We start from the raw sequence: 18,847 nt of genomic DNA on the forward strand, positions 1-18,847 counted from the left end.
AGACAAGAATGTCTTGCTTCGCAGGGCTGGTACACGGCCAGGTTGCAGATCACAGCAGACTTGCTCTGTAAAGGTCAGCTACAGGTTGAAGGGCTGTCCATGAAGCAAATGGAAAAGACTGTGCACATGGAAAATCCAGCAGAATCAGGAGGATCAAATAAATAGGAAAGGATGCGATAGGATGCGATAGGATAGGACAGGATAGGATACGACAGGACAGGACAGGGCAGGACAGGACAGGATAGGATAGGATAGGATAGGATAGGGTAGGATAGGATAGGATAGGACTGCTTCAGATGGAAAGGATGTACAGTGATCATCTAGTCCAACTACCTGACAAATTCAGGACTGACCAAAAGTTAAAGCAAATTATTAAGAGTATTGTCCAAATACCGCTCAAGCACTGGCAGGCTTGGGGCATCAACCACTTCCCTAGGAAGCCTGTTCCATTGTTTAACAACTGCCTCAGTAAAGAAACGCTTCCTGATGTCCAGTCAAAACCTCCTGTGGTGGGGCTTTCAACCACTCCCATGCACCGTGTCACTGGATAACAGGGGGAAGAGACCAGCATCTCCTTCTTCACTTCCATCCTCAGGAAGCTGTAGAGATGTTTAAACTTACAAATTCATTTAAAATTCCAGTCTATAAAGTATGACTGAGTTTGCAATACAGTGACATAAGCATTCATTATCTATGGGAGCACGTCTACATTTACCTAAAACATACAAAGTTCTAATAGATAGAGCTTTAAGGATATAGTAGTAGTTTTAAGGGTAAGATCTACTACAATCCAATGAACTTTATCTTTCCAAACAGAAAATTCAAAAACTTAGGAGAAAATATCCATGAAATGAAAGCACATTTCCAAATAACACATGCTTTCTAAATCAGTGCATATTTAAATGTTGGTATCTTGAAACTTTTATCAAATGAGTTACACTTAAAAGTTGCAGAGTTGGCAAATTATGGTTTGACTCAAGCTATTCAAGTTCTTTAAATTTCATTCACTGTTAGGTGAGTTTTTACTTACCATTTTTGTCAAGCTGTGTTCAAACACAAATTCAACTTATTTAAAATGTACAAAGGCAGCATTTAAGAATTACTTTTGTTTGTGAGCTATCTGCCTAGCAAATGTGCTAAAAACATAAAACATAAAGTTTATCTCTTAATTAGATAAATAAAAGAACTATTATCTAGAAGTCCTGTAAAATTTTAAAAGGCAAAAATTTTAAAAGTGAAAACACAGGTGGATGCTTGGGTCTATTTTCAGAGCAGCTACAAAAGAATTAGTAACAACCCAATTTGCATTACTGAATGCCAGGTTAACATAAATTTGCACCTCTAACTGCTAATCACTTTTGCTAACCTAATGTTCAGTCTTTAAGTTTTCTGCATTCCAATTAGAAGTTTTCTTATTGATGAAAGTCAATTTTTGTGCTTTTCCAAAGTGATTTTGTAACAAGTCCACTGAAGAAAATAATTTTTTCACCAGCAGCTATTCAAGTTTTAACTAATTATATTAAAAGCTTTTATTTGAAAGATAAACACCATGGAAATAGTAATTCCTGAAGAAGAAGAAAAGAAAATACTAAAATTTACCCATTCTAAAGATAATCATAATAGAATCTCCTTATTTTAAAACAAATCTTGTGAATTAATAATGAAATTTGCATTTACTTTGATGACTGTTTTACCCAGTTCTATATACCACATAATTATATGTGTATCTCAGACTTATATTTAATTATATTTAATCATATTTATGTCATTATAATTTGAAAAAGGTAACTTGAGAGCAGCTTACACATTTTCAAGTAACCATAACAGTTGGCCTAAAGACATGCCAGTTGAACACATCAGATCTTACTGAGATAAGGTCTGATTGGCAATGGACAGGATATCACTTGGGAATCAATGCTGGAGGCACCACCAAGTCTAACGGCTTGCAAATTACCATACTATACACAAAAAAAAAAAAGCTTTGCCTTAGGTACACATAAGGTGAAATATAACTTTAAATAGGCATATGTAAAAAAGGAAGAAGATGATTTACATTAAATTCCTGGGGGTGTTTAAAAAAATTGTAGTCACTAGAGTCACTCTGTTCTCCTTTTTTGTTTTCCCTCTCTTCAGTATTTTTCCTCCTGAAACTTTTCCATCCTATTCCCTGATCCTGAACTCTTTTCGTCCCTTGATGGGTCATCCATTACCAGATGGGACCATGACAAGTACCAGAGATCATGCCCACCTTTCTCACACAACACTTCCTTTTCCTGTGCAGTTCATCCAGCATTCTTCATCAGCTTCAAAGCCTCAAATTAAGGTGCCAGGAACGCACACTTTTAATAATCACCCAAAATACAAACCGTATTTGAGGATATATGGCAACAATGCATTCCACTTGGGGTTAGAAGCAGTAAAGATATACATACTGAATTACAAGCCCCATCTGGTATGAAATGCTGGGCTTCACCCTCCTGCTGGGTTTCATCCTCAGGCTATAGGACTCTCCTCCTAACAGCAGTGTGCCACTCATGTCTGCATCACTGTGGGTAAAGCAATCATTCATTTATGAATGGAGGGTTTTGAAGTCAAACAGACGATCTCTCTTGTCCAAGAGGAGTTTACAGGACACTCTGGAACATTTAAAACATCCAGTGGCTGCAGTTTAATGACAACCATCAGTGCTATCCAGTTAAATGACACCCAATAATGAACAGGAAACAAGCTCTAACCTCTTTTTATGTACATTTTCTGTATATTTGCATTCCAGAGAGTGCCACATAACCATGATTTAAAATTCTGAAGTATTATTCACCACTACACATTTATTTTCATTAGTAAAATCTCTCCAATATGATAGGCAAGTACAGTGAGTATACTGGTCTCAAACGTTACATTTCAGCACTTTTTATTCATAGGCTTTTATCAGTGTTCCATTAATCGTCCCATACTTGCTGTCAAGAATATGCACAAACAAGAAAACGGATGTCCACCTAACAGTTAGCCTAACAGTTTTAAAGGAAAAATAGTCACATTTCTCATATTGTTCCTCATTATTAATATTATTTATTATCCTGGGCCTCTCTTCTCTAGTCAGATAAAATAGGTCATAGAATCATAGAATACCAGATTGGACCTCGAGGATCATCTGATCCAACCTTTCTTGGCAAAAGCACAGTCTGGTCAAGACAGCCCAGCACCTGTCCATTTGAGTCTTAAAAGTGTCCAGTGTTGAGGAATTCACCACTACCCTGGGGAAATTATTTCAATGGCTGATTGTTCACTGTGACAAAATTTCCTCTTGGAACCTCTCCAGAAGTAACTTGTTCTCAAGACCCTTTGTTCTTTCCGTGGGACTCCTTGTAAAAAATGAGTTGCCATCCTCTTTGTAGCCTCCCTTTCCATACTGGAACACAGTGACAAGGTCTCCCTTTCTGTTCTCAAAGCTGAAAAACTCAATTCTCTCAGCCTCTCCTCATATGGCAGCTTTCCAGTCCTCAGATCATCTTTGTGGTCCTTCTCTGGACCATCTCCAGCCTGTCCACATCTCTTTTAAGTAGTGGGGATGAAAACTGAACACACTATTCCAAGTGTGGCCTGACAAGTGCTGAGTAGAGTGACTTCCTTATCTCTGCTGGTGATGCCCTTGCTGATGCAGCCCAGCAGCCTGTTGGCTTTCCCCGCAGGAGCAGCACACTGCTTGCTCACAATGAGCTTGATATTGACAGAGCCTTAGATCCCTTTCCACAGAGATGCTCCCCAGCTGGCTACATCCCAGACTATGCTGCATTCCTGGATTATGCTTTCCCAGGTGCAAGACTTTACCCTTGTTCTTGCTGAACTTCACAAGGGTCTTGTTAGTGCACTCTTACAGCTAATCCAGGTCCTCCTGCAGGGTGGCTCTCCTCTCCAAAGTGTCCACTTATTCACTCCATCTGCTATCATCAGCAAACTTTGTCAGGGTACACTTGATCCTCTCATCCAGATCACTTATGAGGATATTAAACAGCACTGGGCCCAGTATTGATCCCTGGATGACTTCAATTGTGACAGACTGTCAATTTAAAAAGTAGTCACTGACTATATATGTGCTGTAGGAATGCTAAGTAGTTTTCAAGTTTGCTTCTATTCTGACTTTGAATGTGATTCAACAATCACTCAAGACTTGACTGGAGTCTGATCCTTATCACAGAAGTTTGCTCACAGATACAACATCATGCTGTGCATGGCTATTCAATAACCAAATCTGCCTTAGATGTGGAAGTACTGGAAAACTTTAGATGATTTTGCTAACACTGGTAAGAAAAAAAAGGCTGCCAGCAGGTCTCAAGAGCAGCTCCTACTATGCATTTAAACATGCATATCTGGGAGTAGACTTCACTGAAGGAAACTAAAATCAATTCATTAGTGGTTTAATATTCTCTTTCCTGCAATTCATTAAAAATACGGAGAGGATTATCAAGTAATAAACAGGTCCTGCCAAATTGCTTTCAATATCCTCCTGTAGCAAAATGATTCTTCATTATTAACAGAGGAGTAAAAAAGAAGTTTCTCCAGAGCATAGAACCTCTACCATGTCTCACCTCATATCAAATAAAATACAAAGATCTGTGTCAGATCTTTGTCAGGAGCTTGGTTGCCTTCTTGGGCATTAAATAACATTGCCTACAACATCAGTTTTTTATTTCTAATCCAAAATGCATTGAGCATTCTGGTGACTCTGGGGATTGTTGTCTTGCTGCTGCATTCTGCAGTGCAAATCTGTTTCACAGTTTGCTGAGGCATCTGTCAGTAGCAGGAAAAAATGTCAAAAAATTTACCTATCAGTTTCTGAAAAATCACCTGAAGAAATGAAGTTTGAATCTGTAACAACTCTTCATCTTTCTATGCAAAGGAATTGCTGACCAAGCAAGTCAGATCAGTGACAAAACTAATCAAAAGAAGCTTAGGTAGAGCAAAAAAAAAAGAAAAGAAACATATTAATTACTGAGGACAAATGTAGTACAGTCAGAAAACTAATGAAACTGGAAAAGAGAAAAGGGAAAGTATAGGAAAGGAATTATTTGAGTTCCACTGATGGATGTGATGTCAAGATGAATATTAAGTAAGACAACAACCCACATGAAAAGATGCTGCAGGAAAGACTAAAAATAATCCTAGTAACCCCCTGATTTCATAGTTTCCTAAATAGAATTCACAAAATAATGACAGAATATATAGTCCATCCATTTTTTCAGTTATATGTTTCAATAAAGAGGGAAACGCCCTGATTTGGAGTCAGACTACAGATGAGAAAAACTGTCTGCAGAGACATTTAATGAAGATTTATGAACAAAATCCTTTTTTTTCCATACAGAAGACTACTTAGTTGTAAATCTGAATTAAAAAATACAGTTCTGTTCATCTTTGCATCTTGTTTTTTTTACTGATTCAAAGGGAGAGAAAAAGAGACAGAGGTGTTGAGTCTTAGAAGCTTTACAGAAAACTCATCCCGAGTGTATGGACTAAGAAGCATCATCCATACTCCAACAAGACTGAACCGAATCATGCCAGAAAATAACAAGACCAATGCTGCTGGTGCTACATCTTCAGGAAAAGAAATAGACTCATACAACTCTGTTCTCTTCTTGCCTTCACTGAACAAAAGGGCAAGACCAGAAGCCAAAAGTACAAAAAGTTGAAGTGTTTATTTTTTTTCTGAACCTTGAGTGATGGGAAAAAGGGAAAGGGAGAAAACATCTTCAAAATACTAGCTGTTCTTTCATAGTCACCTGCATTTCCCTTTCACCTCTAAAAAGGCAGAGGAGTTAATGCAGGAGTAGTAAACTGCTATTCTCAGAGCAACAGTCACTGGGAGTAGTCCTTGGATGAGAAGACCATCAATTTGAACAGCTTTATTACAAGCTAAACTGGAAACTCAGCACACCACAGGATTAGTGCTTACCTCTTTGGCATATATTTTATTTTCTGACAACACTCAAAGTATTCTAAGCTAACCTTGCAGAGTGAAGATGTATTTTATTTCTCCTACCAAAACCCAGAAATGTATAAAACACAATGTCACTGAACAGGCCACATCCAAACCTCTCCAATCCACACTAATCCATGCAAAATCCACTCTAATCTATGTATATTAATTCTTTCAACCACAGTATAAATACCTACAGGTCTGTAAAACTGCATTAAAAAGACAACCTTGAATCCCAAGAAGGTAAGCTTTTGAAACAGCTGTGGGTACACACTGCGTGGAATTAATTTGAAAATGCATATGGCGCTTTTAAAATATCACTTGAAAGGCATGGTCCTAATTGTTTTTATTTTGGAAGGACAAAACTCATTCCATATACAGACACAGACCATTTTTGGCAACGTCTATGGTATAATTAACCTAACTAATCAGCAAATGGTGGTATCTCAGGTTCCAGAGTATGGAAGTATTGCCAAATACTGACTTCATGAAAGCAGTCACTACCAGTGTTTATAGAATCACACCACAGTTTTGGTGTCTTTTCCCAGAAGTTCCCGCAGATCTGTATGTTAGGACACCAGACAGTGATCCCACACACACTCATACACAGGAAACAAGCATGGAAAGTGGAGTGGGAATACTTCTAAGGACTTAAGTCAACACTCCAGAGTAAAAATGGGTATAAAACAGAGTTTGCTTCAAACATCTACCAAAAAGTCCTCTTTATCCTCACAAATACACCACATCTCTATCTGATTCTTGGACTGGGTTCTTAAAATAGGTGCTGCTAAGAAGAGCTTTTACAATACTTTTGTCTGGCACGAACATAGCTTAACTAGTTACAGAGGCAAGGAATTTCAAACGGAGTTATGAGCTAAGGCAGCGCTCAGAACTTTGCAAAGAGACTTCGACAACATCCTTGGAACTTCTTTAGAACAGCAGACAGTAGAGTAAATCTATCAGTATTTATGAAGCATTTATGTCAGTTCAGTGCAGCTCGTGGTTTATATTCTAATCCCTGATAAACATTTGGGCAGTGCAGGAAATCTTGTGAAGACATAAATGGTAGTCATCTTGTTATCTCTCTTACAAGATAAAATTACATATTTAATGCCTAAAAGCAATAGGATGAAGTACAGACATGATAATATGGATTTTCAGGAAAACACAAAATAGAATCTTGGGCCTCTTAAAAGTATTTTAATGCGTAACCTTAAAGAAGATCATAAAATAAAGTACACACCTTATTAATTTATCTAAGTTTTATGACTTTATTTACAGGCAACTATACGAGAAAGGGGAAAAAAAGCTTAGTTTTGCAAACATGCTGCATTCCTATACATACAATAATGGAAAATTATTTTATAAATAATATATGAAAATTGTCATTCTATCAAATACTCTTGTTCTGACACTTGAAAAAGGTGCTTTTAAAAAAATGTATCCGTAGAGAAAGTTCTGCTGAGAGCTTACCTATTTACACCTGATTGTTAATTTCAAAAATCAGTATTCAATAATCACTTTTTCAGTAACAGTCGCTTTTCAGTGGGCTGTGGAGGAGTAAGCAGTGAATGTTCATGCAAAGGAAGACAGGATGCCTTACCCTGAGCCTCTGAACTTGACAGCCTTGTTTCTCTGTCATCTTTAGAAAGTGACTGAAGTTTGATTCATCAAGCAGGATATACACTGCGATCCCTCTAGCAGATGCCTCCACGATTTCTCTAAAAATATCCACATCTGTAAACATGTCCATAACAATGGCAATGACCTGAATCAAACAGAAAAGACATAAATCATTGTATTGTATAAACTCATACACAGAACTCTTCACTAAAGCCTGCACCGAGCCCCTAACACATTAATATTTTTTACATATTAAAAGGTTCTATTTCCTATGTTGTTCCACTTAAACTGGAAGGCTTTTCAAGACCACCAGATTATATGGGTGTGTGTAGTGATTAGTTTTATGAGGAAAAGTAAGTCCAGTAAAGAGAGAGGGAGGAAAAACAAGCAATATAAATGCAGTGGAAAAACCCATCAAAATAGAACTGCAGTACGCATAAAAAAAATCAGATGAAAGTTTTTGTACAAGGGGCTTCTTGATCTCTCATCATTTTCTCAAAAGCTAATGGCTCAAGAGCTTGAAGTAGCCAATAGGCAGACACTGAAGAGCTGGAGGCACTCTTACTGGGACAACACTTCCTCAGCTCGTGAGAGCTTGGCTCAAGAAGATCAGAGTGCTGAACACCAGCTACCAACACCCTTCAATCCACAGGGATCAAGTAAGTGTGTCTGATTTGGAAAAGCAATGTCCCTCTAGTGGTATTTTGGAGAGATCTATATATATGGAAATGTTGTACTGTTGACATATCATTAGTAATTTGGGAAGAACTACTGTTGAAATGTGAAAGGAAGTAAGTAGAAGAACCAGTGTCTGTGTAACTTCTAATGATAGTATTTTTATCCACTTGAGGTCTCATGAAAAGTTCCAGTGAGATGTCTCAGGTTCAAATTCAAACCAAATAAAACCTTTCACAGATATCAAAGCAGGTTTTACCATTTTCACTAGTCTTTAAACTACCTGTCCATCAACTTTAAAGGTGTAATTGTTAAGTTGCAAGCACTCATCTTATTCTGGAACTGAAATATTTACCTCACTCACAAAATTTGGTAAATGCTGTTGTACACACCCAAGTAAAAGTTATGTCTCCTGTCAGTAGCATGAATTACCTTTTTTGAATCCCACCTGCTTAGAACTAAAAGCTTAATTTATGCCAAACACGTATTTAAATCACTAGAAATATAAATGAGATGACTTACATAAAATAAAATAACAATGAAAATGATTAGAAAAGGTAAAAAGACAGTTCCTGAAAAGGAAAAGGAACGAACTTGGCCTCTTCATTACATGTCACCTGGCAATAAACAGTCTTTGCAAACCCACCAGTCAGAGAGGAACTAAATAGCATCAAAGAATTCAATTCTTTCAAAAATCTTAGGTAATATGCCAATGCACTACCTCATTTTCTTTATTCATTTTTTGAAAGTAAAACCTAAATGTGTTTTTCTTCAGTACAGAATATATTTCTTTATCTAAAGATTGAAAACACAAATGTTTATCTTGACTCCATGGAACTCATCACTTTCAGACTGCACCTTCTGCTTGGTCTTGAGATACACAATGTTAACTGAACATGGCAGCCCTATTTATCCACCTGTCTTGTTTCACTTGCTCCTGAGAAGAAAACTGCCAAGACAGATCAAGTACGGTAGGTAAAAAGACCAAAAAATAATCTGTTCTCAAATAGTCTGTTTCATTACCTGTGTCCCCACCCCTCTGAACTCCCTAATTTATTCCTAGACTTTCCTTTTCTTCAGATCTTCAAGAAATGGGTGCTCATTACATTCTAGAATCAATTTAAATATAAGAGAAAAATCCTGAATGGATTCATTAGTGTACACTGATATGAATACATGAAACATTCAAAACCCACAGTACAGCCTTCAAAACTCATTCTAACACTTTCCTATGGCAGATATCTGAGATACTCACACATTTGCAGCATTTTGTGGTTGCAAAGACTGTTAAACTGGAAAGATGCAGAAAAAAACCCAGAAGAACATGTAATAAAAACTAAAACCCAACACTGACTAGAATGGCTATATCTATCTTTATGAAGAGGAAGGTAGAGAAATAAACAAATAAGCAAGCAGGCCAGTAAGCTGGTGATTTTAGAAGTATGCATGTGAACTACTGTGAAGATATTTCACTTGGGGATGAACAGGGGACCCTCTTTGTCCTCACTAGCAGAATTGTTCTTAAACCATTTAGCTTATTAAATCTGGAGTAATTCTGCAAAGCATCAAGTAGTCTTTCAAGAAAATGTAGGTTTCACTTCCAGAGTTGGAATAGGGATTATATTTAGAAACCTGAAACTTGTGCTGTCTGAGAAGTCCTTACCAGAATTTGAGTACATACATGGAAAGCCACAGTCATGATTTGACAACCAACTAGGTATCCCTTTTTGTGTTCCCTACAGACCAGAGGCGACTCTTGTTGAACATCTTCATTAGGGTGCCCATTTACTCTTAGCGACACTCAATTGATCTATTAAACACAAACATAATTAGGCTCGTTTGCTGGATAAGAGTGCCAAATTTCAACAATGAATATGATATACATGATACATACAATATGTAACAAGTCATTAAAAGTGGTAAGGTAATTTTTGCATACTGATTGCCATAAACCAAAATAGATGTTTGATTCAGAAAGAGTGGATTCCATAAACGTCATGGAATATTCTGGCCCTTAACTTCCTTTTTTTTTCTCCTTTTAATTGGCATGTGTGTACATTTCCCCAGTTTGCGTACTTTGCAGCAGAAGGGAAGTATTGCACATGGGAAAAGACAAAGCAAATATGGTATTCAGGGTCCCAAGTTTTGATTAATTAAGAAGACCAAGATTTCGAAATTACTTCAGTGAGGTATTCCATAATGTGTACCAACCTTTAATTAAAGCTGCAACAACAGATGCAGGATTAGTTACTTGCTGCATCACTGCGGAAGGAAAGATTTCACCACCGTGTTTTTACATTTGTTTTTGCAATTGCAGAGCTAATTTCTGCCCTGGTACTTACAAGATGAATTCAACAGTCAATTCCAGCAAGGAAGAAAAACTGATACAATTCAAACTGCAGAAGGAGATCAGAAAATTGCCTATCCCATAAATTCTGTTTCTTTTGGGCATAACAATACTATCCTGAGCCAAGAAAACCTCCTCAAGGCAGAAAGCTCTAGTGTCATACAGAAGGCTTCCTTAAAAACTGACATTTTCTTTCCATAACGTATTTGTTTTCCACAATGCAAAGGTCTTTTTAAAAGCAACCACACATGCTTTTGAAGCAAATACAATGGCCTTCCAACCATTCCGGGAAAACTGGATGGGTACAGCAGTTTTTTGATGAGAGCACCAGAATTTTCTGAGAACTTTCCAAACCTTGGCAAACTGATTATCACCCTGATCAAAAATGACCCTCATTTGAGAATAAATAATTAAGCATGTTACGCTTTCTGGGAGGAGAAAATAGTTGGTAGAGCAGACACTTGCTGTGCATAACATCATGTAACACTGAAATTATGCAAGAGGGAACTACCACCACCTGGATGGGTATTATATAGAAGAGCACATTTCAGTGATCAACTAGAAGTGAAGACAGCGCAGAAAACAGTTTTTATGCTAGTTTTCTTCTCCCAAAATTAAACTTAAATAATCTTTGTCACTACTAGTATTTTTATCTTATCTACCCATTCTTTTTTTTTTGAGTGATGAATATTTTTAAGCTTAAAATTTGGTTTCAATGACATCCTTACAGAAGAAGAAAATCTGCTGAAGTCAATATGCACAAAATTAACTCCTAATATAACTCACAGTATGCTCATCTGAACTGAAGGCAGCAGTAGAGCCATATGCAATCATTCTTCTTACTGTCTTGACACTAAGACTATGCTTTGCAACAGAAAAGTAAACTACACACACTACCTCGGCATTTAAAAAACATGTAAGTACAGACAGGAAAGTATAATTTAGTTGAATAGCACTACCTTTATGCAAATATTCTAAACTATATTTTTCAGTAAGCTGATTTATTTATTTTGCACATTAGTGAGGAAAGTACCATTTTAAAACTCATCTCTAAACTATCATCACTTTAATACGGAGTTCTTTTCATTCTTTCAAAGTTCTTAATCTTCAAGTTCGGTAAATGACTGACTCCTACACAAAGTACCAGTGACAAGGTTCATATACACACATACACAGACACATACACATTTGTTTTGAAGGTTAAAAAAACCAGCCATAGCTGAAATATCCTGCATACTCTTGCTAAACAGGAGATTAAGTACACAGTCACATAGCAACACAGTGGATATTACGAGACTGTAAATGGAGGCCAGTGTCCAGTTCTGTCGCATCTATTATGTCACAGGGTAAGTTACTGCTGGTTTGGGCCCATTCATGTGCATTGTATTTGCTTTGATGGTTCTCACTTTCAGAAACTAACTCTATTCAGAGACTTAGCTAGACAGAAGCTGCCAATCCAAACACACTTATCACTAAACATCTCCTGAGCATGTCCAGGGGATGGCCACCAAGAGGGCACTTGCCCTGTGCAGAGTACATGAAGGAGCTGGGCTGTTCAGTCTGGAGCGAAGATGGCTTCAGGGAATCTTACAGCAGTCCCTGGCACTTTACAGGGAAGTTCTCGAGGAGACAAAGTCATGTTCTTCGCAGTGGTGGCAGGACAAAAGACAATTGGTTGCAGACCAAGGCTGCAACTCAATGATTCAGAGATCTTCACTCCCATCATTGTCAAAATGAAAGCAAATTTTGCCATGTTTGGTAGTAATTATAAACTTTGCTGCGAGGCTTAAAGAAAACAAAGACTAAAAAAAGAGAATACTGAGAAATAAAGGAGTTTTTCTGCTTTACTTCTCCCATTTTTGATACAAAAAAAATAAGTGGACTTTAATCTTCATATGAGTTTTAGGACATCAAAATCAACCTTTTAATGGGTTTGTGCTGAAAGTCGGGCATAAATGTAACGAAAGGTCTTTACTGCTAGTGCTCAGTAAGTCTATTTTGTGAACCCCTGACAGTTTCATTATCTCAGCATTACCACTTCTTCCACAAACACAAATTATAATTCTCTAGGTTATATATAGCAGTGTGTGTCATTTAACAACTCCTTTGCTATAAACAGTAAAAATACAGCAGTCCTCTACTAAAACTGCTTCCTTAGGGCAGGCTTTACTAGAGACACCTACCAATATCAATAACCTAGTAAGGAACGATGTTGAAGACCTATCCTACACTGCAAGAGTATTGATTTCTTGTAACCTACATGCGGCTTACTTTGGGCATTATATGACAAAAATCCATACTGCTGTGCAGTGCTTTTGAATGTCACCACCCTTTCTCACCCCAAGAACAAAAAACTGCATCTCTGACAGAATTATTAACTCTATTTTCAATGACCTTTTCTCTGGTACTCCAGTCCTCTTTTTGCAGATCTCTGTTTTGGGGAGGCTCTCCTTGTGGCACAGGCTCAGTGCTATCTGAGTCTGGCCCTTCTCAGACAGCAGGCAATTGCAACAGTGCAGAAGGAGGATGCAGTGCTGTGTACCATGCTGTTAGGAACGGGAGGCAGGCAGCAAACTGACTGAGTGAGTTTCCAGCATCGTAAGAGACAAATTTTGTGCTCGATGCAGACAACCCTCCCTCTAGTAAGCTATATAATGTGTCCCACAAATTACTGTGGGTTTTTTCAATTAAAAACTGCGGGTTTTTATCCAGCTTATGTTTGCTTCAATTCATATTAACAGCTCCGTAAGAAATCATCTGTTATGTTATCATCTTACTTTCTGGCACTGTTGCTCTCACCAGAGTGCTTCTAAGATGAAAAGTTCATTAATTTGGTATTAATTTTCAAAATTGAAGACAGCCCTGAAATGCTTTGCACAACACATCCTTTCATCGCAATGTGTACTTTGAAACCACTGTGAGTTGCACCTGAGTATGTTGGGTCACCTTTGTGCTGGATGAATTGCAGTAACAGACGATAAGTCTTGCAATAAAGTGCCAAAGTGCAATATAATGAGGGGAGCCCTGCTCTGTAAACACAGCCTAATACAATAATATAAATAGTAATCAACCATCTGGGTATTATCCATTCTCGTACAATTTCTATGGCAATATAATGAACAAATACTGAGATGATTTATACCAATGCAACATTCATGAAATTAATGTCACTACTTGTTGCATTGTCACTACTTGTATTATCATCATAATTGACCCCCTGAGATCTTATTTAATATATTTAATTTGGCTCTACAGACACAGAGCAATAGCCAATAACTATGCAGTGTACTTGGAAATGTTCTTCCATTACTGCATTCTTTAAAAGCAATTTAATTAACTACAGGGTGAAGTCTGGCACTTCATTATTACTGGCAGCTACACCACCTCAGAATCAGCTCTCCTAACCCTCACTACCCTCTTTTCCTCCTCTTGCTCCAAAATATTTCTACCATTTATTCTGAGGATAGAAAACGGAGGCTCTCAGAATCAACTACACCTTCTGTTCTGATCACCAAGCCTCATTTTGTCATGTCACATACCACCTATAAAACCTAAGAATTTTAAAGTAAAAACTAAGTTTATATGGAATAAAAATTAACTTCCAACATGTACATTAGCAGTCTTCAATAACCTCAACAGCTTCTCTCTGCAACAGGACATAAGACAAGTTCAACACCAACAAAAAATTATGTAAGTTCACTGCCCAGAAAACATACACTAAACTTCTAGCTATCTCCTGCAATACAACAAGAAAAACCAATGCAAACTATTAGAAAATTATGAAGGCAGGTAACCACATAAGGCAACTATACAAATTGTTTTATCTGTGTTTACCTCTGCAGTCCACATGGTAAAGCCTTATCTGTTCTGTCCAAGAAACACACACTGAAGATGTGCAGGAGGGGAACTTTCTAGCTATCAGTAACAGGGGAAAATGTTCTGATTCTGTCAGCAAATAATAATACGACAGTCATAACAGGAGCTCTGAAGAAAGATGCAATTTTACTTTGAAAAACCTTGGGAAGATCAATTTTTTACAATGAACAACCTTCTTGAAACTACATGAGAATTCTGCCTTTTGCTCAATTTGGCAACTTTTGTATAGCTTATATGACTAAAAAAACAGATCAGAAAACCAGCACTAGCTCCTCAACAGGTGAAACTAAAACCAACACAAAAGTAAAGCTCTCTGAAATGTAAATATGACTGTTTTCTCTGAGAAGTGAATGTACAGTAGCCTTCTGCATTACTTTTCAGAAAGCTATTGCAGACCAAGCTAGCAAGCCATACACACGCCATCTTAAAGTGACGCCTTCTGTGTTAACCTCTTCAAATTCACACAACTGGGATTTTTATCTTGCAAAACTTATGGGATTGAGATACATTAATTCTATAAATATGATCTTTATCTATGGATTTGGTAGTTGTTATTCTGGCTGAAGGATTAGTAAGAACTCATCTTGAGCTGACCAAATGACAGGAGACACCACCTCACTCCAGCCAGCAGCAAAGGCAATAACTCCTCTGAAGCTTCACTTCCACACACGCAGAATTGAGTGTCAGCAACTCATGGCAACGAGAAGATGGAAGGGGATAATCCAGGAATTCTTCATGGGGACTTTCCAGAAAGCATTTACAAACCCAATCCTTGGAATGAAGGATTTGCAAAGAAACAGCTGCTGCTCAGTGCTGGCACACCATAGACAAGAAAACATTTACCTAAATTTGCAAAGAACTGTCATGTATGGTTAAAACAACAAGCGTTTACAATGCTCAGTTTTAACACTTTCCTTCCTGCTTGTAATGCTCCCATCAATAACTAAAATGCTTTTGGTATTCAGCAAGCAAGCTGTGTTCTGTCACTGAGAACAGAAGCAGGCAGAGGCCCTACAGAGAAGCACATAAGGCAGCACAGAGAATCCTTGGCACGACGGAGGGAATGCATTAGGGACCTTACTCTGCCCTTTCTTCTCTTGCCATTGATATTGCTGCTGTATTCCCAGTGCCAGGTGGGCTGCAGCTGGTTGAGTAGCAAGATTCTAATATTTGTATTTAGCTCTTCAGAATGTTCATATTCAGTTGTTATGTTCAGAAGCTGCCAAGCTTTTCCTGAAGAAAGCAAACAGAAAGGAAATGGCAGGATTTCTGATGGCCTATGACTCTGCTATACCACAATGGAAAGTCATGACAAAAATAAAAGGTACTTCTCTAGCCTCCGGCTTTCTCTATGATGAATTTCAAAGACTTGCTGCTTGGGAAAAATTTTTTTGATTTAAAAGAGAATTAACAGCTTTAATATGTGGGATCCTTTAATATTTAGGGAATGATTGGGCTACTTGAATTAATATTATAATGCTATACTTTTTATTTTAAATTTGTTTATAAGTAGAAGCACTTGTTTATTCATGTGTGCAATATTTAGTGACTGCACAAAAACAAACAATGCACAACAGTGTGATAAGCCTTAATTATTTGATTTAAAAGTGCCAGTAGTATGAGTTGACTACTGCAAGGTTAAAAACTCTTTCAATACCTGAAATTATTAACTCACACCTGAGAACAAGGGAAAGGGACACCTCAAATGCAGGGGGGTGAGGGGAAGGCAAAGGAACAAAAACATTTTTTAAAATGTACTAAAATTGTCATTTAAAATTGCTCCTGTTTAAAAATGCTCCTCATGCCATGGCAGATTGGACACTAATACTTCTAAGGACTCTTTCTGTGATTTCTTTCAAGAAATATTAAATCAATTGACTGCTTATCAAAGAGTCAAAGTAAATGTATGAGATTTCAGCTAACCTAGGTAAAAATTCTAGAGAATATTTTGGGGGTTTGCCACCTTTAACAGTACATTTTGGTGGGGTTTCTTAGATAGGGAATGGACTGATGTTCTGAGTCAGTCTGCCTTCCCACTGCTTCACTTGGTTTCCTCAGGAATCCCGTATAAACACATTTTCAACACTAAACCCCTCTTCCTGAGAGCTTATATATGGAAAAACACTTGAGAGTGTATAATACCCCACAATATTAATGAACACTTACAGGCTGTAAATTTTAACTTACATGACAAAAGCATTTCTTAAAGTACAGAACTTTGTTGGCATTTGTTAATTAGACACTTGGAAACAATGAAAGATTCTCTTTGTCAAAGGCAGGTTTATAGGAAGAAGAGATGATTCAGACTGACTTTTCTAGACCACGAACGATAATTTTGCTTTTAGGTTTGCTTATGCAAGAGCTGTGTACTGTTTTGAGATCTTAATAGCAAACTCCAGAGTAAACTTAATAGTAAATAGTTTCTGAAACTAAATGAAACAGGAAGAGCTGAGTATCTAATATTCGTATTTTATAAATAAGCTACATATTTAAAATATCCTGCATGGGTTTCAATGCTTCTGCTAGTATATATATATGTTTTAGACAAAAAAAAATTCCAGTAAAACATAACTATGTAGTTCAATTCTATAATACTGCCTGAAATTCCTTGCTCTTACTTACAAGAATAAGTAGGTACAACAGCTACAATTTGCACAAAAGAAGAGAATCAAAAAAGAAAGGCAGGTACGTAACACAGGGATGGAAACAGTGCTGACTGACTCCATAGTAGATGCTGGAAAAGAATGGAGTGAGATGAAAGTAAGTGTCTCAAAAGCAGGAAACACTTATTTTTGCATTTCTATGCATGTGAAAATTTTGGTGGATCTAAGTCCGCAGACAAACCCAATGTGTTTCAGAGTGGCTTATGATTTGGAAGGATAGACTTTGGAATGCCTATATGCAGTACGTTAAGCACAGTCCGCACGGATGGCCTATCAACATTTTTAGCATGTGGAAAAATAAAAGCATACAGTTCTGGAAGACTTGTAAGCCATGCACTGTTAAGTCCATGAGTCTTATGCCACGGTAACCTTGCATCAAGTAAACACAAACTAATATGAAGGCTAGTATTTTCTAACATGAAAGATATTGCATCCAAGAGAAAACAAATGTATTTTCGTAGGCAGTGCCCAATTAAAAAAAAAAAGTTAAATCAGCAGATTTCAAATGAGTGAAAGCTTACAGACCAGTGAACATGACCTGATGATATAACTGACTTAATCACCTTAATACTGAGAAACAAGTCCTAATTAGTTCATTAATTGTTGCGGGTTAGTCCTCTATAGACAGTCGAAACTTCTACCAAAATGTAGACTGCATAATCCTAAGGAACACTGCTAGAGAAAGTGTTTCAGAGACAAATGTAGAAGAAAAAAAAAAATAAAATATTGGGAGTCCTTGCAGAAGACATTGTTATATATCCATAGAACACCAACTAAGAACTGAACTAATTCTGGTTAAAAACCTCCTCTAGTTCATGGTCTAGAGAAGGTAATATCGAAGTGAAGAAAGGAAGCTTCAACAGAGGCTCCAGCTATTCTTTGGAAAGTAGTAATAATTTCTTTAGGTTAAAAATGTTAAGAGGAACATTACAGTCTACTTCAATAGACTATACTTGTTGCAGCTACAACTAGCAGACCTGGATAGTTTAAATCACATATTTAGGGAAGGGTAAATTGGAAAACACCTTTTCAAATATCGCTTATTTCATCCTTTTTCAAAATACAGCTTTCGTATTCAGCTTCAAACGTGACTGAGAGTCAGTAATAGACACACGAGGTACACACTATTGGCTAGATGTTTAAAGCAGTTGTCCAGTGAAAACATTTTGATTGCATGTATTTCTAGCACCTTATAAGGCTCAATGTTATTAAAGATTTTTATACTGCTGTCACAAAAGTGGAAGCAAACCCACTATAATTTACAGACTATTATGGCCTACTTCTGTTACCACCTTCCCTTCCTTCTGTGACCGCCTTTGCCTCACTTCCCTCTTCCCCCTCCTTCTCCTCTACCACTTCACTCCCTTAATTCTTGCTTTCTCCCTTCCTGTCCCTTCTTCCCTCTTTCAAGGGAGGAACTCCAAACTCATTTAAATTTGAGACTGCAAAAAAACCCTGATATTGGATACCGAATGTGGACTTAAAATGGGTTCCTGCACATTTTATACAAGCTTAAAAATACCTCCCTTTTTATTACACATTTTATGACTATACCCTTATGATATTCACAATAAAGCTTTTGCTTCCTGCTACAACTACTATTTGCTTAAATGCCACTAATTTCAATTTTTATAGATGTACCTAAATATGTTTAAGGAGGTCAACTCAAGCAGTAATATGGTTAGGGTAAAC

The 18,847-nt window shown here is 37.2% G+C and overlaps 1 protein-coding gene across 1 annotated transcript in view; it reads right to left on the minus strand.

Annotated features, from left to right (window-relative positions):
* Positions 1–18,847, minus strand: part of FAM83B (family with sequence similarity 83 member B) — a gene marked incomplete at both ends in the record, with an annotated part of 43,996 nt that overhangs the window by 5,776 nt on the left and 19,373 nt on the right. The window contains one exon of the mRNA XM_082277272.1: positions 7,575–7,739. Coding sequence (XP_082133398.1) covers positions 7,575–7,739 — 165 coding nt within the window. The remainder of the gene's footprint in view (positions 1–7,574; positions 7,740–18,847) is intronic.

The sequence above is a fragment of the Coloeus monedula genome (genome assembly GCF_965178545.1).
Source record: "Coloeus monedula genome assembly, chromosome: 2".
NCBI lineage: Eukaryota > Metazoa > Chordata > Aves > Passeriformes > Corvidae > Coloeus > Coloeus monedula.